Source organism: Prionailurus bengalensis, chromosome B2 (assembly GCF_016509475.1).
Source record: "Prionailurus bengalensis isolate Pbe53 chromosome B2, Fcat_Pben_1.1_paternal_pri, whole genome shotgun sequence".
In the NCBI taxonomy this organism is placed as follows: domain Eukaryota; kingdom Metazoa; phylum Chordata; class Mammalia; order Carnivora; family Felidae; genus Prionailurus; species Prionailurus bengalensis.
Window position 1 is genome coordinate 40,618,402 of NC_057349.1, and position 13,966 is coordinate 40,632,367.

At 49.8% G+C, this 13,966-nt stretch overlaps 1 protein-coding gene across 8 annotated transcripts; it reads left to right on the forward strand.

Moving 5' to 3' along the window:
* Positions 1-16: 16 nt before the first annotated feature.
* KLHDC3 (kelch domain containing 3) lies at positions 17-11,362 on the forward strand. Of its 8 annotated transcripts, XM_043591450.1 has the most exons (15): positions 119-312; positions 2,446-2,658; positions 2,836-3,012; positions 3,160-3,275; positions 3,454-3,525; positions 3,655-3,868; positions 3,949-4,035; positions 4,422-4,530; positions 4,653-4,726; positions 8,614-8,761; positions 9,481-9,547; positions 9,627-9,731; positions 10,092-10,166; positions 10,277-10,394; positions 10,841-11,362. In XM_043591450.1, exons 2-15 carry the CDS (start codon positions 2,505-2,507, stop codon positions 10,975-10,977), a joined length of 1,653 nt encoding a protein of 550 aa, XP_043447385.1. In that variant the 5' UTR covers positions 119-312; positions 2,446-2,504; the 3' UTR covers positions 10,978-11,362. The 8 variants fall into 8 exon arrangements, with proteins under 8 accessions (XP_043447378.1, XP_043447381.1, XP_043447385.1 ...); XM_043591443.1 differs by lacking the exons at positions 8,614-8,761; positions 9,481-9,547; positions 9,627-9,731; ... (1 more) ...; positions 10,277-10,394; positions 10,841-11,362 and adding exons at positions 1,142-1,215; positions 4,838-4,916; positions 6,060-6,679 and having other exon boundaries at positions 17-312; XM_043591446.1 differs by lacking the exons at positions 8,614-8,761; positions 9,481-9,547; positions 9,627-9,731; ... (1 more) ...; positions 10,277-10,394; positions 10,841-11,362 and adding exons at positions 1,142-1,183; positions 4,838-4,916; positions 6,060-6,679 and having other exon boundaries at positions 110-312.
* Positions 11,363-13,966: the final 2,604 nt, after the last annotated feature.

The following is a 13,966-nucleotide window of genomic DNA, read 5'->3' on the forward strand; positions in this document are numbered from 1 at the left end:
CTACATTACCCAGTGATGCCCAGGGTTTTTTGGGGGGGGGGGGTTGACACATATATGCACAGGCGCACAACCTCCCTCGGCTCCTGGCCACTCCTCAGCCCCTCACGTCCCTCTGGAAACCCGTGGACTACAAGTCCCGGTAGGCTTCGGGCACTTAGCTCTGACTGCACGTGCGCACACGGCTGCCCGCCGGAAGGACCGAGTCTGGCTGTGTTTATCTCGTTGGGGAGCTAGCCGTCGGTTGGCGCGCAACGGGTTCTAGACTGCAGGCAGCGCGAGGATCCGCGGCCCCGCCCCGGCCCGGCCTGGCAGGTAGCCCGGGATGGGTTGAAGAACAAGGAAAATTGGAGGGGCTGGGGTCGCCCATACCTGGAGCTGGCGTCGTGGGGGAGGGGCCTGAGGGTGATGAGGTGGGGGTGGGGAGGGAACTAGGGGGATGATGGGAAAGGAGAGTGTTAATGGGGAAAGAAGGACTGGGGGAGGATGGTGAGGAAATGAGTGGGGGGGACCTGGTGGCTGGCAGAGGCACTGAAGGGAATTGGAAGGAAGACCGGGCTATGAGGAGAACGGGGAAGCTGAGGATAATGTAAAAAAAGGAGGGGAGGGTCTGGCATTGTGGGGGAGGGGAGTGTTGGGATGACTGGAAGAAGACAGGGATAGCGTCATAGGCAGGGAGGAATATCCCTGGCCGAAAGGGGTCAGTGAATATTCGCCTTTTTCCCCTTAGTGGAAGAGGGAAAATGGAGGGCTGTCGGGGTGGAGCTTGGTGCGGTGGGAGAAGGAAAAAGGAGAAAACTGCAAAGCTCACAGATCAAGAAGGGCCAGAAATGGGGAGTGGACATTGCAAGAGACCAGGGAGGGGGATAGGTACATGAAGGGTACGCAGGAAGCTTGAGAATGCAGCAATGATCCAGGAGACCCAGAGACAAATGGGGCCCCTGAGACAGTAGGGGCTTATCTCCATGAGTTTGAGTTGTCATTGTGAAGCAGCTAAGAATCTGTCCACTTTTGGATGGAATTGCTTCTGTCTTCCCCTGTGAATTTTTTACCTTGACATAGCTGAAGGGGGGAGTAGAAGTTATGAGGGAAGACAAAAGACTCACATTCTTAAACTGTTCAACCTCCTATCTGTCCCCACAAGTCCAGATCCAAGATCTTTTGGATTGAGAACAGGAGTAATGAAGTGAGAGTGGTTTCCTGCCGGGGCTATTTCAGGTTTGGCAGGCTGGCTATTTAAAGCATGGGATGGGGGGTTGAGGGAGGTTGAAGGGGGAGGGGGGCTGGCAAGCCAGCTGAAAACCGTGTCTCTTTCTTATGAGGGGCCTCCCTTACTTGCTTTCTCTATGCCTGAGGTTCTGCCAGGTTCTTCGCTCTGCCAGGGCTTCTTGAGCAGGGAGCAGATGATCCACTCAAACCCAGCAGGTGCCTGCCAACGAAGGCAATACCCATTGGAGGAACATTTGTCTGACAGAGCCTTCAAATGTACCCATTATCACTAGCTTGGCAGGTCGTGCTTGAGTCTATTTCTTGTCCTGCCCAAGGGCTCCCCCACACCCCGCCCCTTCCTCTCTCTTTTCTAACACACACCCCTACCCCATTCCCCTTTCAGGGATCTAAGTGGGAGAGGAGCTGCTGAAACAGCTTGTTCTTTATTACAGTAGCGGGGTTGGAGAAGTAGCAGGAGGGGAAAATTCCTCCTCTCTACCCCTACCCCCTCAGTCCCCAGCAGACACATACCTTTCTGGCTTAAGTTCCTAGTCTTGGCAGTATACCAGGCACAGCTGTTAAAGGAACTCCTCGTGCCTGTGAGGGGCCCTGGATGACCCTGATGACAACAGCTTAGCTTGACGAGAGCTCCCTTTGAGGGGCTTACCATCCGTGGAGCCCCCTGTCCTGGATCATTCCTACCCTATCCACCCTGCCCTGGATGGGGGGACTGTTTCACTCCAAGAGCCAAAAGCTTTTCTCCTTTGAAGCACCCATGCCAGCTTTCAATGGACCGATTGGGGTTGGCTGCACTATTAATAGCCCTGAGTATTTTGAGATCCCTTTCCCCACCTTAAAGAGCACAGATTCTTAGAGAGGTGGCAGTAAGCGGAGCAGAGCCAGAGAGACAAGAGAATGCACTGCCCTGGGAAGGGCAGGCGGTGCTTGCAGCTTGTGCCAGGCCAGCGACACGGTGAAGCCTCCATGAGTAAGGGATGACCATGCTGAACCTTTGATCAGCAAATTCTGAGCTGTCAATCAGGTCAGAGCCGCCCCGCCCTTCACTGTGGGAGAACACAGGACCAGGGCTAGCTCCCTGACCTCTACCTGAGCTTTGGAAAGGTGGTGTGGGAGGGCCACCAGGGTGACGCTTGGAGGCAAGGGCTGGTCCTGGGCAGAGTCCTGGTGAGCCAGATAAAGACCTTGCCTGAGGAGCCCATGGCCATAACTTGTGTGCAGGTAGCAGAGGCAGCAGGCCGTGCCGGGGGGGCATGTTGCTGTAACCAGTGACCCAGGGGATGTTACGGTGGACAGTGCACCTGGAGGGCGGGCCCCGCAGGGTGAACCATGCTGCAGTGGCTGTTGGGCACCGGGTATACTCCTTCGGGGGTTACTGCTCTGGTGAAGACTATGAAACACTGCGGCAGATTGATGTACACATTTTCAATGCAGGTAAGCTAATGCTGGGACCATCCCTGGGTACCCATGTCAGGGAGGGGAACGGGCAGCTGAATGAGGTTTGGTGGCAGTCCCCATGGCCAAAGGGGATGGGGGAATGAATGTCTGGTTTGGGAAAAGGTGAACAGCCTGGAAGGAGGTTTCCAGGGCTGAGCAGAACTGTGCCCACAGTGTCCTTGCGTTGGACAAAGCTGCCCCCAGTGAGGCCTGCCATCCGTGGGCAGGCTCCTGTGGTACCCTACATGCGGTATGGACACTCGACCGTCCTCATCGATGACATGGTCTTCCTTTGGGGCGGGCGGAATGACACCGAAGGAGCCTGCAATGTACTTTATGCCTTTGACGTCAGTGAGTATGGATCTCAGAGAGGCTCTGTTCTGCCAAATGATGCCTCCGGGGAATGGGCTGGGAAAGGTGTGGGCTGAGGGCATTCTAGAGTCTAGGAGGGAGTGGTGTCAGAGGTTGCTTACCGACCCAGCTTCTCCTCTCTTTCAGATACTCACAAGTGGTCCACACCGCGAGTGTCAGGAACAGTTCCTGGGGCCCGGGATGGACATTCAGCTTGTGTCCTGGGCAAAACCATGTACATTTTCGGGGGCTACGAGCAGCTGGTATGTCTGGGAGCAAACTAGAGCTTTAGGGTGAGAATAAGAAAAAGGGAAATTAAGGGTGGTGGAATGGGAGGCTTTGGCTTGTTTGCGGGTTTTGATGGGAGAGGCCAAGAGTCAGAGGGTCACCACGGATCCCCTCTTTGATTCCTTTCTTCACTTCCTTTCTCTTCCCACTCAGGCGGACTGCTTTTCCAATGACATTCACAAGCTGGATACCAGTACCATGACATGGACCCTTATTTGTACAAAGGTCTGCCTTTTCTTCTTCCTCCCAGATCCTTACTTTCAATTGAAGAAATCATAGGAAGCTCAGTGAGAGCAGATCCCCTCCTAGCCTCCGTGCTGACTCCCACTCTTTTATCTCTCTGCTCCTGCCCAGGGCAACCCTGCACGCTGGAGGGACTTTCACTCAGCTACAATGCTGGGCAGTCACATGTATGTCTTTGGGGGCCGTGCCGACCGCTTTGGGCCGTTCCATTCCAACAATGAGATTTACTGCAACCGCATCCGTGTCTTTGACACCAGGACTGAGGCCTGGCTGGACTGTCCACCCACTCCAGTGCTGCCTGAGGGCCGCCGGAGCCACTCAGCCTGTGAGTGTCTGTGGGTCTCTGTGGGGGTCCCCTTTCCCACCTGTTGCCCTCACACTCTTCACGTTTCTCTTTCCTTCCAGTTGGTTATAATGGGGAGCTGTATATCTTTGGTGGCTATAATGCAAGGCTGAACCGGCATTTCCATGACCTCTGGAAGTTTAACCCTGGTACAGAGCGCTGCCTTTAAATTTTTTTTTTTAATGTTTACTTATTTTTGAGAGAGAGAGAGAGACAGACAGACAGAGTGTGAACTAGGGAGGGGCAGAGAGAGAGGGAGACCCAGAATCCGAAGCAGGCTCCAGGCTCTGAGCTGTCAGCACAGACCCCGACGTGGGGCTAGAACTCACAAACCAAGAGATCGTGACCTGAGCTGAAGTCAGATGCTTAACCGACTGAGCCACCCAGGCGCCCCCAGAGCACTGCCTTTAAGGGGAGAACAAGGAGCAATTGGGGGAGGGGAAAAAATAATCCTAAATAGGTGAGGGTGAGCATGGGGGTAGGGAGGATGTCTGGACTGGGCGGGTATTAAACCTCCATATAAACTTCTCTTCAGTGTCCTTTACCTGGAAAAAGATTGAACCGAAGGGGAAGGGGCCATGTCCCCGCCGGCGCCAGTGCTGCTGTATTGTTGGTGACAAGATTGTTCTCTTTGGGGGTACCAGGTTAGGAGGAAAGTGGGAGGGCTTGGGGAAGGGCCCAATCTGACTGCATGCGAGGCATTTGAGGAGGAGGGTCTCATGGGTAGTCTTTCCTCCTTCCTTAATCTCTTTTTTGATCCCTATAGTCCATCTCCTGAGGAAGGCCTGGGAGATGAATTTGACCTCATAGATCATTCTGATTTACACATTTTGGACTTTAGTAAGTACACATATTTCCAGATATGTGTCCCTGTCTTTGGGTGGTGACATTGAGGAGTGGAGCCTTTCCTTGGTTCTGAGCGTATTCCTCTCTCTGACTTCTCCTTCAAAGGCCCTAGTCTGAAGACTCTGTGTAAACTGGCCGTGATTCAGTATAACCTGGACCAGTCGTGTTTGCCCCATGACATCAGGTACAGTGAGTGGTTGGAGAGGAGGGATTGGTTGAGAGTGTGTGATCAGATGAACTTGTTTCTCAGTATAGAGGGGACAGAAGTTTTTGTTCTGCTGGAGATGTAATGTACTTGAGAGTGAGAGCAAAGGAGATACAGGATTATCAGCTGGGTAAATCATATGAAGAAAAAAAAATCCGGTGTTTCAAACCAAGCTCAGAAGCATCACTTCCTGAGACCCGAGGCTGTATGGTTGTTTTTAACATGCTGAGAAAGTTCAATTAAATCTTTGAAGTTAGCTGCAAAGTAAAGACAAGTATAGGAATCTTTGGATCATATTAGTTCCAGAGTTAAGGGAGGTCCTTCCTAGCTACTTCCCTTTGAATTCCATTCTTAGGTCCAAATCAAGCACCAAAAGTTATTTGGTGTATACTTGTGTCCTTCAGGGTCATTATGGACACTTCCCTCTCCTGTATCAGTTCAGTTTAACTCTTACTTGCCTGGGGGAGAGGGGTGGTGGTGTTCAGTATTTGGTGACACGAAGTATACAAGGCTGAACTGATGGCTCATGGGCTTGCTCAGGATTGACACATGTGCAAGTATTTCATACCAAGTAGACTGTAGTGAGGGTCTTGGCATAAAGGGGGTACTTGGTAAATCTTTGTAGGATGACAGAATTGTCAAAAAGAAAGGGAGAAAAAAGGGATTTAATTTTAATGTGGTGGGAGGGCTGGGGAAGTCTGTACAAGCCTAGGAGAGGGGAGTCAGGGCCTTTAAAGGGTTGGGAGTTGAGAGTAAAAACAGGCATTCCTGGTTGGATCTGAGCAGAGGGGGAAAGGTAGGGTGGGAAGTTTACTGAGGTGTGTATACAGATGGTTTTTTCCAGGAGTTGGGCATAAGCACACATATATAAACATAGATAGGAAGTCTACATGAGCTGGCAGGTGGATTAGTGGGTGATAACCAGATTTGGTGGTGGGTGGGGCCATGATTGTTAACAATCATGTCAAACAGTAAGGCTATAAGAAAGAGGTGGCTGTGGGTGGTTGAGCTTTAGGATGTTGAAGGGACTGGTGTGTTCATAGCTTTGTTTGAGCAATTCTGGGCTTGAGGGTGGAGGCTCCACTCTTGTGCCCTTTCTGCCTGTCATTGTTGGCCTTCCAGGTGGGAGCTGAATGCCATGACCACCAACAGCAATATCAGTCGCCCCATCGTCTCCTCCCATGGGTAGGAGAAAGTTGCTGCCGCCTCCCTTCCTGAGCCTGCTATTATCTTCACTGCCCTTCCCCATCCCTCACCTGCCTGCCCCTTTGGTCCCTGGACTCGGTATACCTCTGCGTGGAGTTGTTGGACTAGAGGTGTTTCCTGTGCTGTGAACTCGGTGGGGAGCTGTAGGGGGGAGGGCTAGTTCCCTACCCCCTTGGGCCGAGGGCCCCTTCCCCTTGGTGCTCTGTCCCATACACCTCCTTCCAACTGCTCCTGGGCCTCTGCTCTGCCCCAGGCCAGCCAAGCTCTGTTGGGAAGTGAAGGGAATGGGGATTAGGGAGAAGCAAGCAGTGCCTGAGCCTCAGGAGCTTCCCCCACCCTTGTTTCCACCCCCTCCCCCTGCTTGAGTCAAGAGCATTGATTGGGAGCTGAGAGGAATTGCAACTGTTGCCATGAAACCCTCATTCTCCCTGACCTGGGGAGGCGAGGACCAGCAGATAATCCCACCCTTCCCTGAGCTGTTGCTGTTCCCTGACGCTCCCAGCCAGCTCAGATTTTATAAAAATGGATTAAAAATCTCCAAACGTGTGATCTGTTTTTGTGGAATACGATGGGGGTGGATGGCAGAAGCTTGCGAAAGGACAGGGTGCTTCTCTGCCAGGTTCTGGCTTCTCTGCCAAGAGCAAAAGGAAACCAAATACCACCAAGGCCTGGCCCTGGCTTTTCTAGAGCGCGGGGTCCAGCGCCATGTGGCCAAAAGGTGGCGACGGCATACCGAGTGCGTGCATCCCGCCGGAGTGTCCTGGCCACCACCGACTTGCGCAGACGCGTCTCCCGGAGAAGCCGGAAGAGGCGGGGCGGGAGGCACAAGGGCGGAAGTGGCGCCATTCGCTCCCGGCGCGTCCCACAAGCCAATGCCGAGAGAGAGTTCTCGTGTCGCGGCGGCCCTCGGGTCTCCCCGCAGGGCCAGTAGAGTCGAGGAGGATGGCGAGGGCGTGGGGCCCGGGGTCCTGCGGAAGGGTGAGGGCCTCGTGCCGGGCCGAGGGGCAGCGCGGGGCGGGGGGAAGGGTAGGTGGCGGCGCAGTGACCGTGAAACTGCCTAGTTCTCTGTAAGAGGCCACCGCGGGGAGCGCCGCCGACGAAATGGGACAGTGGGGTGTGAGGAGGCGCTTCCTGGGTTAGGACAGCCTGCAGTTTCTGAAAGGGAGGATGAGAGTTTTGCGCAGAGAGAAAACGCGTGTGTAAAAGTACAGTCTGGGGAGGCATTGGTTGCTGGGGGTTAGTAGGTCAGGATTGAACACGTTTCGCAAATCTTCGTTGAGCATCTATCGTGTGCGGGCTGTTCTAGATGCCATTCTAGATGCTGTAGATACAGTAGTGAATAGAAGCCGTCAAAAACTCCTGTTCTGGGGTGACTGGCTGGCTCAGTCAGTAGAGCATGTGACTCTTGATCTGGGAGGTGTGGGTTCAAGCTCACATTGGATGTATAGATAAGTTAGACATAAAATCTTAAAAATCGTGTTCTCATGGAACTTATCTTTCAGAAAGGATGACTAAAAAAAAGTAAATTAATACAGTAAAAGGTAAAGCAGAGGAATGTGTATTTTTAAGGGTGAATTTTGACATGTGAATTATACCTCAGTTTTTCAAAAAGATTATAAGGGCTATGGAGAGAAAGCAAGGGAGGGGTTGCAATTTTAGGTAGTTACAGAAGGCCTCACTGAGTAGGTGACATTTGAGCAACCGTTTGAAGGAGGTGAGGAAACAGTAAATACATCTGGATAAAGATTCCAAGCAGAGGCAACATCGAATGCAAAGGAACTGAGGCAGGATCATAGATCTTGCTCAGTAAGTGCTAGACTAGTTGAGAGGAGTGGGAAAGAGATTATAGGACTCAAGATTAGAGACCAGGGGTGAGGTCACATGGGGGGTTTCAAACCACTATAAGGCCTGTAGCTTTTACTCTGATCAAGATGAAGCTATTAGGGAGTTTTGAGTTCTAAAGTGATGTGATCTGAAGCATATGTGTATGGAAAAGGGGTAGGAATGATGAGATCAGCTTTGCATTTTAGATGCCCCTGTCCAGCCTGTCCAGCATCACTTTGGGAGGAGATGGTGGTTGGAAGACCAGTTAGGAGGCTAGAGCACTGGCTGAGGTGAGAGGTGCTGAGAGTATGAAGGAGAGCACTGGCAGTGGTAACTGAGCAAGGAAGACATGCCCTGTGGGGAAGACCGTGAAGGCAGGATTCAAAAGAAAATGAAAAAGAATGGACTGTGGCTTGGCCTACCCCCAACCGTACATTTGTATACCTTCCTTAGCAGGTGGTGGGAATGGTTGGGAAGTTAGGTGTCAGTGTAGCACTCTTGCAACCTGCGCTGCCTAAAGCCTGTCGTGATTGGCCTGATGGGGATCTTGGAAAGGGTCAGTTACTTAAGGAATGAGGGTGGGATGATGTCTCTGTAACGCTGGGAGATGCTGTGCTGAGTTGTGTCCCCATCCCTCCTTCCACAGACACATCTGACATGTCATTTGAAGAGCTGTTGGAATTGCAGAACAAAGTGGGGACTAAGACATACAAACAGTTGGTAGCTGGAAACAATACTAAGAAGCCAAGTTCTAGACCACCTGTCCAAAATGCATGTGTTGCAGATAAGCACAGGTGAGGAGCAAGGCCTGCCCCAGGAATTTGAGAATACCTGGGACTTTGGGTGGGTGTCTGCATTCCTAGATGGGAGGCCTTTGATCAAGACTGGAGAGCCAGGGAGGGCGCCTGGGTGGCCCTTTCAGTTAAGGGGCCGACTTTGGCTCAGGTCATGATCTTGCAGTTTGTGAGTTCAAGCCCCACGTCAGGCTCTGTGCTGACAGGTTGGAACCTGGAGCCTGCTTCAGATTCTGTGTCTCCCTCTCTCTCTGCCCAACTCCCACTGGCACTCTGTCTCTCTCAAAAATAAACGTTAAAAACCAAACAACAACAAAAAACAACACTGGAGAGCCAGGGCATCTGACTGGCTCAGCCAGTGGAGTGTGCACCTCTTTTTTTTTTTTTTTTTTTTTAATGTTTTTATTTTTGAGAGAGAGAGACTGAGCACTCACAATTGGGGGAAGGGCAGAGAGAGAGAGAGAGAGGGATGGAGGATCCCAGGCAGGCTCCAGGCTGACAGCAGAGAGCCCAATGTGGGGCTGAGACTCCTGAACCGTGAGATCATGACCTGAGCTGAAGTCAGACATTCAACTGACTGAGCCACCCAGGTGCCCCTCTTGATCTTGGGGTTGTGAGTTTCAGCCCCACGTTGGGTATAAAGATTACTTAAAAATAAAATCTTAAAAAAAACAAAAAAGGACTGGAGACCCTGGACATGTCTTTTAATTTCTCCGTAGGCCTCTGGAAATGTCAGCCAAGGTTCGGGTGCCATTTTTGCGTCAAGTTGTTCCAGTCAGTAAGAAGGTGAGGAGGAAGCAGGAAGGGCTGTCTCAGTGAGGGGAGATTGAACAGTTCATTTATAGTCTCTCTGTTCTTTCCAAAGGTAGCCCGGGACCCCCGCTTTGACGATCTGTCAGGGGAATATAATCCTGAGGTGTTTGACAAAACGTATCAATTCCTGAATGACATCCGAGCCAAAGAGAAAGAGGTTTGGAACATTAGACTAGCTCATGGGGATTCCAGGGGTGGGAAACTCGGGTACAGGTTATTGAGTTGGGCAGAGGGGAACAGGGAACATAGTGGTGGGCAGATTTATTTCTGCTTAATTGATTTAACTCTTCCCAAATGTGCTTCTATTCAAATCCTGGCTCATTAGTTTACCAGCCGTGTGACCATTGGCAGGTTCCTTAACTTCTCACTTTTCTAATCATAAAGAGATAATAAAATAATTCATATCTCTTAGTGTTACTGCATTAACAAACGTGAACCTCTTAGTATAATGCTTGGCACAACATTTTGGTTGACGTTTGCAGACTGCTAACCGTCATATTCATTTTATAATGTGGAGCTTGTGAAAAAGCAGTTGAAGAAGCACCGTTCAGGGCAGGAGCACGAGAAACTGCAGCAGCTGCTCCAGAGAATGGTGAGTGGGTCAGAATCGCAGGTGGGCGGGGAGAACAGTTCAGGGCACGCGGGAGGTGGTTCACAGTCCCTCCTACTCACCCATCCACCCACCTCATCTTTGCTTCTCAGGAGCAGCAAGAACTGGCACAGCAGGAACGCAAGCGGCAGCAGGAGCTGCGCCTGGCCCTGAAGCAGGAGAGGCGGGCTCGGGCCCAGCAGGGCCATCGGCCATACTTCCTGAAGAAATGTAAGTGGGGCACAGCTGTCACAGGCTGGTTACAGGGACAGGCTTGGGCGGCCATAGAGGCAGCATGCTGTGTTGGGGGTCCGTGAGCTCCCTAACGAAGTCATGAAGGCTGGATCCCATGGGAAGTTGGAGGAAAATAGAAATGGTAGGGAGGAGTTAATTTGTAACTATTCTTGTATCCCTAATTATAGATTATGGGCAAGGAGTGTTGCTTTTATCTCTCCCGCCTCCCCTACATATGCTGGGCCAGGCACATAGAAGGAGCTCATAGTTGGTTTAATGGAGAAAGCAGGGAATGGTAGAAAAAATCTGCTTGCTGCACACACCAGTGAACTCCAACCAAGTCATGTATCCCAGCATCGAGGTTGAGAAGTACAGACCTGGGGAAAGGAAAAGAGGAGTGCCTCCTCCCTTGCTTACCTGCTTTCTTTCTCTTTGTTCTCTAGCTGAGCAGCGCCAGTTGGTCCTAGCTGAGAAGTTCAAGGAGTTGAAACGTAGTAAGAAGTTAGAGAGCTTCTTGAGTCGAAAGAGGCGCCGAAATGCAGGCAAGGACCGGAGACATCTCCCTTTGAACAAAGAGTAATGAGGAACGGTTCTCAGCTCTGCCACTGCCCCAGTGAGAAACGGATCTATGGGGACAGACTTGGGCTTGGCCTCTTCTAGTTGTTTTTCATGAAAGGGCAAGGATCATAGCTGCCCTTGAGCTAGATTGGCTCAAAGATGACCAGAGGGCTCTTGGACAAGAAGAGCAGCCCAGCCTTCTGTCCTGGCACACTTTCTCTGCTTGGATCTGGTTCATCATGTCCTCATGTTCTCCCATCCTTGCTTTAAACCAGTGATCGTGGTGTAGAAGAAAAAGGGCCAGTGAGTGAGTGAGTGATCTTGAGGCTAGTGAAGGCTGTAAAGTCTGTTGATAGCTCCTAGTGCTGGGACTTTATGTAAGAGCCAAATTGTAAACATTCCTGTTATTCTTTTTATTATTCTTTTTTGGTGGGTTTTTCGAGCGGCCTAGAACTACTGTTTCAGTGGGCCATCTGTGGGGGCTGGCAGCAAACTTAAGGCTCCCATAAAGTGGGAAATCAGACCAGAGACCCCTCCTACTTAAACCTCAAAGAAGACACGATCATTGAAAGGGTAAACCACTCTCACAGCTCACCTATGTAGTTTTGGTTTTGGATACAGAGGGAGAGAGGAGGTGAGGACAGAAAGTTTCCCCAGTAATGTAGAAGCACAGCTGGTTGTCGGTACTGTTTGGGTCTACAGTTCCTACTCCCGTGTGGACTAGAGAATCCTCAAGCTAATTAATGATTCAGTTTGAAGTGGTCTCAGGTTGGTAGTGCTTCCAGGCACCTGGCAGAAGCAAATGTAATCTTCACTTGGAGGGTTGTACTTGAAACTCAAGCCTCAAGGAGTTCCTTTAGATAAAATTTGAAGGAATGTGAGCTTTCAGTGAAAATATGAAGCACACAAGGGAAGAAATCACCATGAGCAAGAGTCATCGGGGACAATAGAAAACAGACTCAGACCAGCAAAGACAGATGTTAGAAATATAAAATACAAAACAAAATATCTTGCTTATATTTAAAGAGAAACTATGACTAAAGAAAAGAATATCTAAAAGGACCAAACTGGTTTGATAAAAAGTAGAGCTTTTAAAAATGAACAATATACTATTTGAAGTTAGAAACTTTAAGGTTGGGGTGCCTGGCTTGCTCAGTTGGTGGAGTGTGCGACCCTTGGTCTTGGTCTTGGGGTTGTGAATTTGAGCCCCATGTTGGGTGTAGAGATTACTTAAAAATCTTAAAAAAAAAAAAAAAAAGGAAGAAACTTTATGGGGCACCTGGGTGACTCGGTTAAGCATCTGACTCTTGACTTCGGCTCAGGTCATGATCTCATGGTTCGTGGAATGGAGCCCCATGTTGGACTCTATGCTGACAGTGCGGAGCCTACTTGGGATTCTCTCTCTCTCTCTCTCTCTCTCTCTCTCTCTCTCTCTCTCATGGTTCGTGGGATTGAGCCCCACTTTGGGCTCTATGCTGACAGTGTGGAGCCTGCTTAGGATTCTCTCTCTTTCTCTCTCTCTCTCTCTCTCATGAGCGTGCACTCTCCCTATCTTGCTGTCTCTCAAAATAAATAAACATTTAAAAAAGAAAGAAACTTTATGGTTAAGCAACAGATTAGACACATCTAAAAGGAGAATGAACCGGAAGTAGATTTGAAATTACAAAGATGGAACACAGGGATACAGAGAAATGGAAACTGAGGAAAGGATTAAAATACATAGGAAGAACAAAACATGGAAGATAGATTAAGAAGGTATAATACATACAATCTGAAATCCAGAGAAGAGAATATTTTAAAGAGGCTGAGAATTTTCTAGAATTGAAATTTATAAGCAGTAAGATTCAGAAAGCCCTATTAATTCCAGGCAGGAAACAAATTGATGGCTGGCTCAGTCAGTAGAGCATGCAACTCTTGATCTTGCCCCACCTTGGGCATAGTTTTTTGTTTTTTGTTTTTTAATGTGATAAATCATGAAATTACTACGTTTTAAAGACTAACATCTAAAAAACAGTCATAAGGAAAAGGAAGAGAGGTAGAATTAGAAGCTAGGATATCTAATGCTTTATGCTTCTGGAATGGAGGAGTAGATGTAATTCTGATGACTGAACTATGAAATGAGCATAAAGTGTTTGTCCCCCAAGTGATTGTAAGCTGAGGGCTAAAGCTACCAGGATATTTTATCTTGCCCAGAGGGATCCAGTGCTCCAGGGTCCCTGATGCCACATAGATCAATCCTAAGAACAGATTCTGACAGATAAAAGAAAAAGACTATTGAACTATTGGGCTCAAAAAACATGGGGCGCCTGGGTGGCGCAGTCGGTTGAGCGTCCGACTTCAGCCAGGTCACGATCTCGTGGTCTGTGAGTTCGAGCCCCGCGTCAGGCTCTGGGCTGATGGCTCAGAGTCTGGAGCCTGTTTCCGATTCTGTGTCTCCCTCTCTCTCTGCCCCTCCCCCGTTCATGCTCTGTCTCTCTCTGTCCCAAAAATAAATAAACGTTGAAAAAAAAAATTAAAAAAAAAAAAACAACACTAAGAAGGTAATAGAAAAGCTCAAAAAAAAAAAAAAATCTGGTTGGCAGCTAAGTCTGAGCAGTTAAAAAAGCACTCTAAATGCTATCTTGGAACGAGAGTGTTGTGAAGATGCCCCTGTTGCCACCAGTGGTATTCCACTTTCCTTCTTGTTTTGCTCTAGATTCAGAAATTCCTGGCAGAGGCATTTGATTAGCTAAACCTTGGTTATATGGCTGCAAGGGGAATGCTGGGAAAGCAAGTATCTGGTCTTTTATATGGTGAGGGGTGGGCTTTATCTTCAACTTCAATTTGTGTGAGGTTTCCAAGCATAAGAAGGGGGTTTAGGGGTGCCTGGGGGGCTCACTTGGTTAAGTGTCTGACTTTGGCTCAAGTTACAATCTCGTGGTTCATGAGTTCCAGCCCCGCAGCATTGGGCTCTCTGCTGTCCTTGCAGAGCCTGCTTCAGATCTTCTGTCTCCCCACTCTCTCTGTGCCCC

Bases quoted from the DNA above. Each gene is read 5' to 3' on its own strand.
- KLHDC3 (XM_043591450.1), top strand. From the start codon at position 2,505: ATGTTACGGTGGACAGTGCACCTGGAGGGCGGGCCCCGCAGGGTGAAC. The intron at 4,531-4,652 runs GTTAGGAGGAAA...TGATCCCTATAG, and splicing joins GTTCTCTTTGGGGGTACCAG to TCCATCTCCTGAGGAAGGCC. The intron at 8,762-9,480 runs GTGAGGAGCAAG...ATTTCTCCGTAG, and splicing joins TGTGTTGCAGATAAGCACAG to GCCTCTGGAAATGTCAGCCA.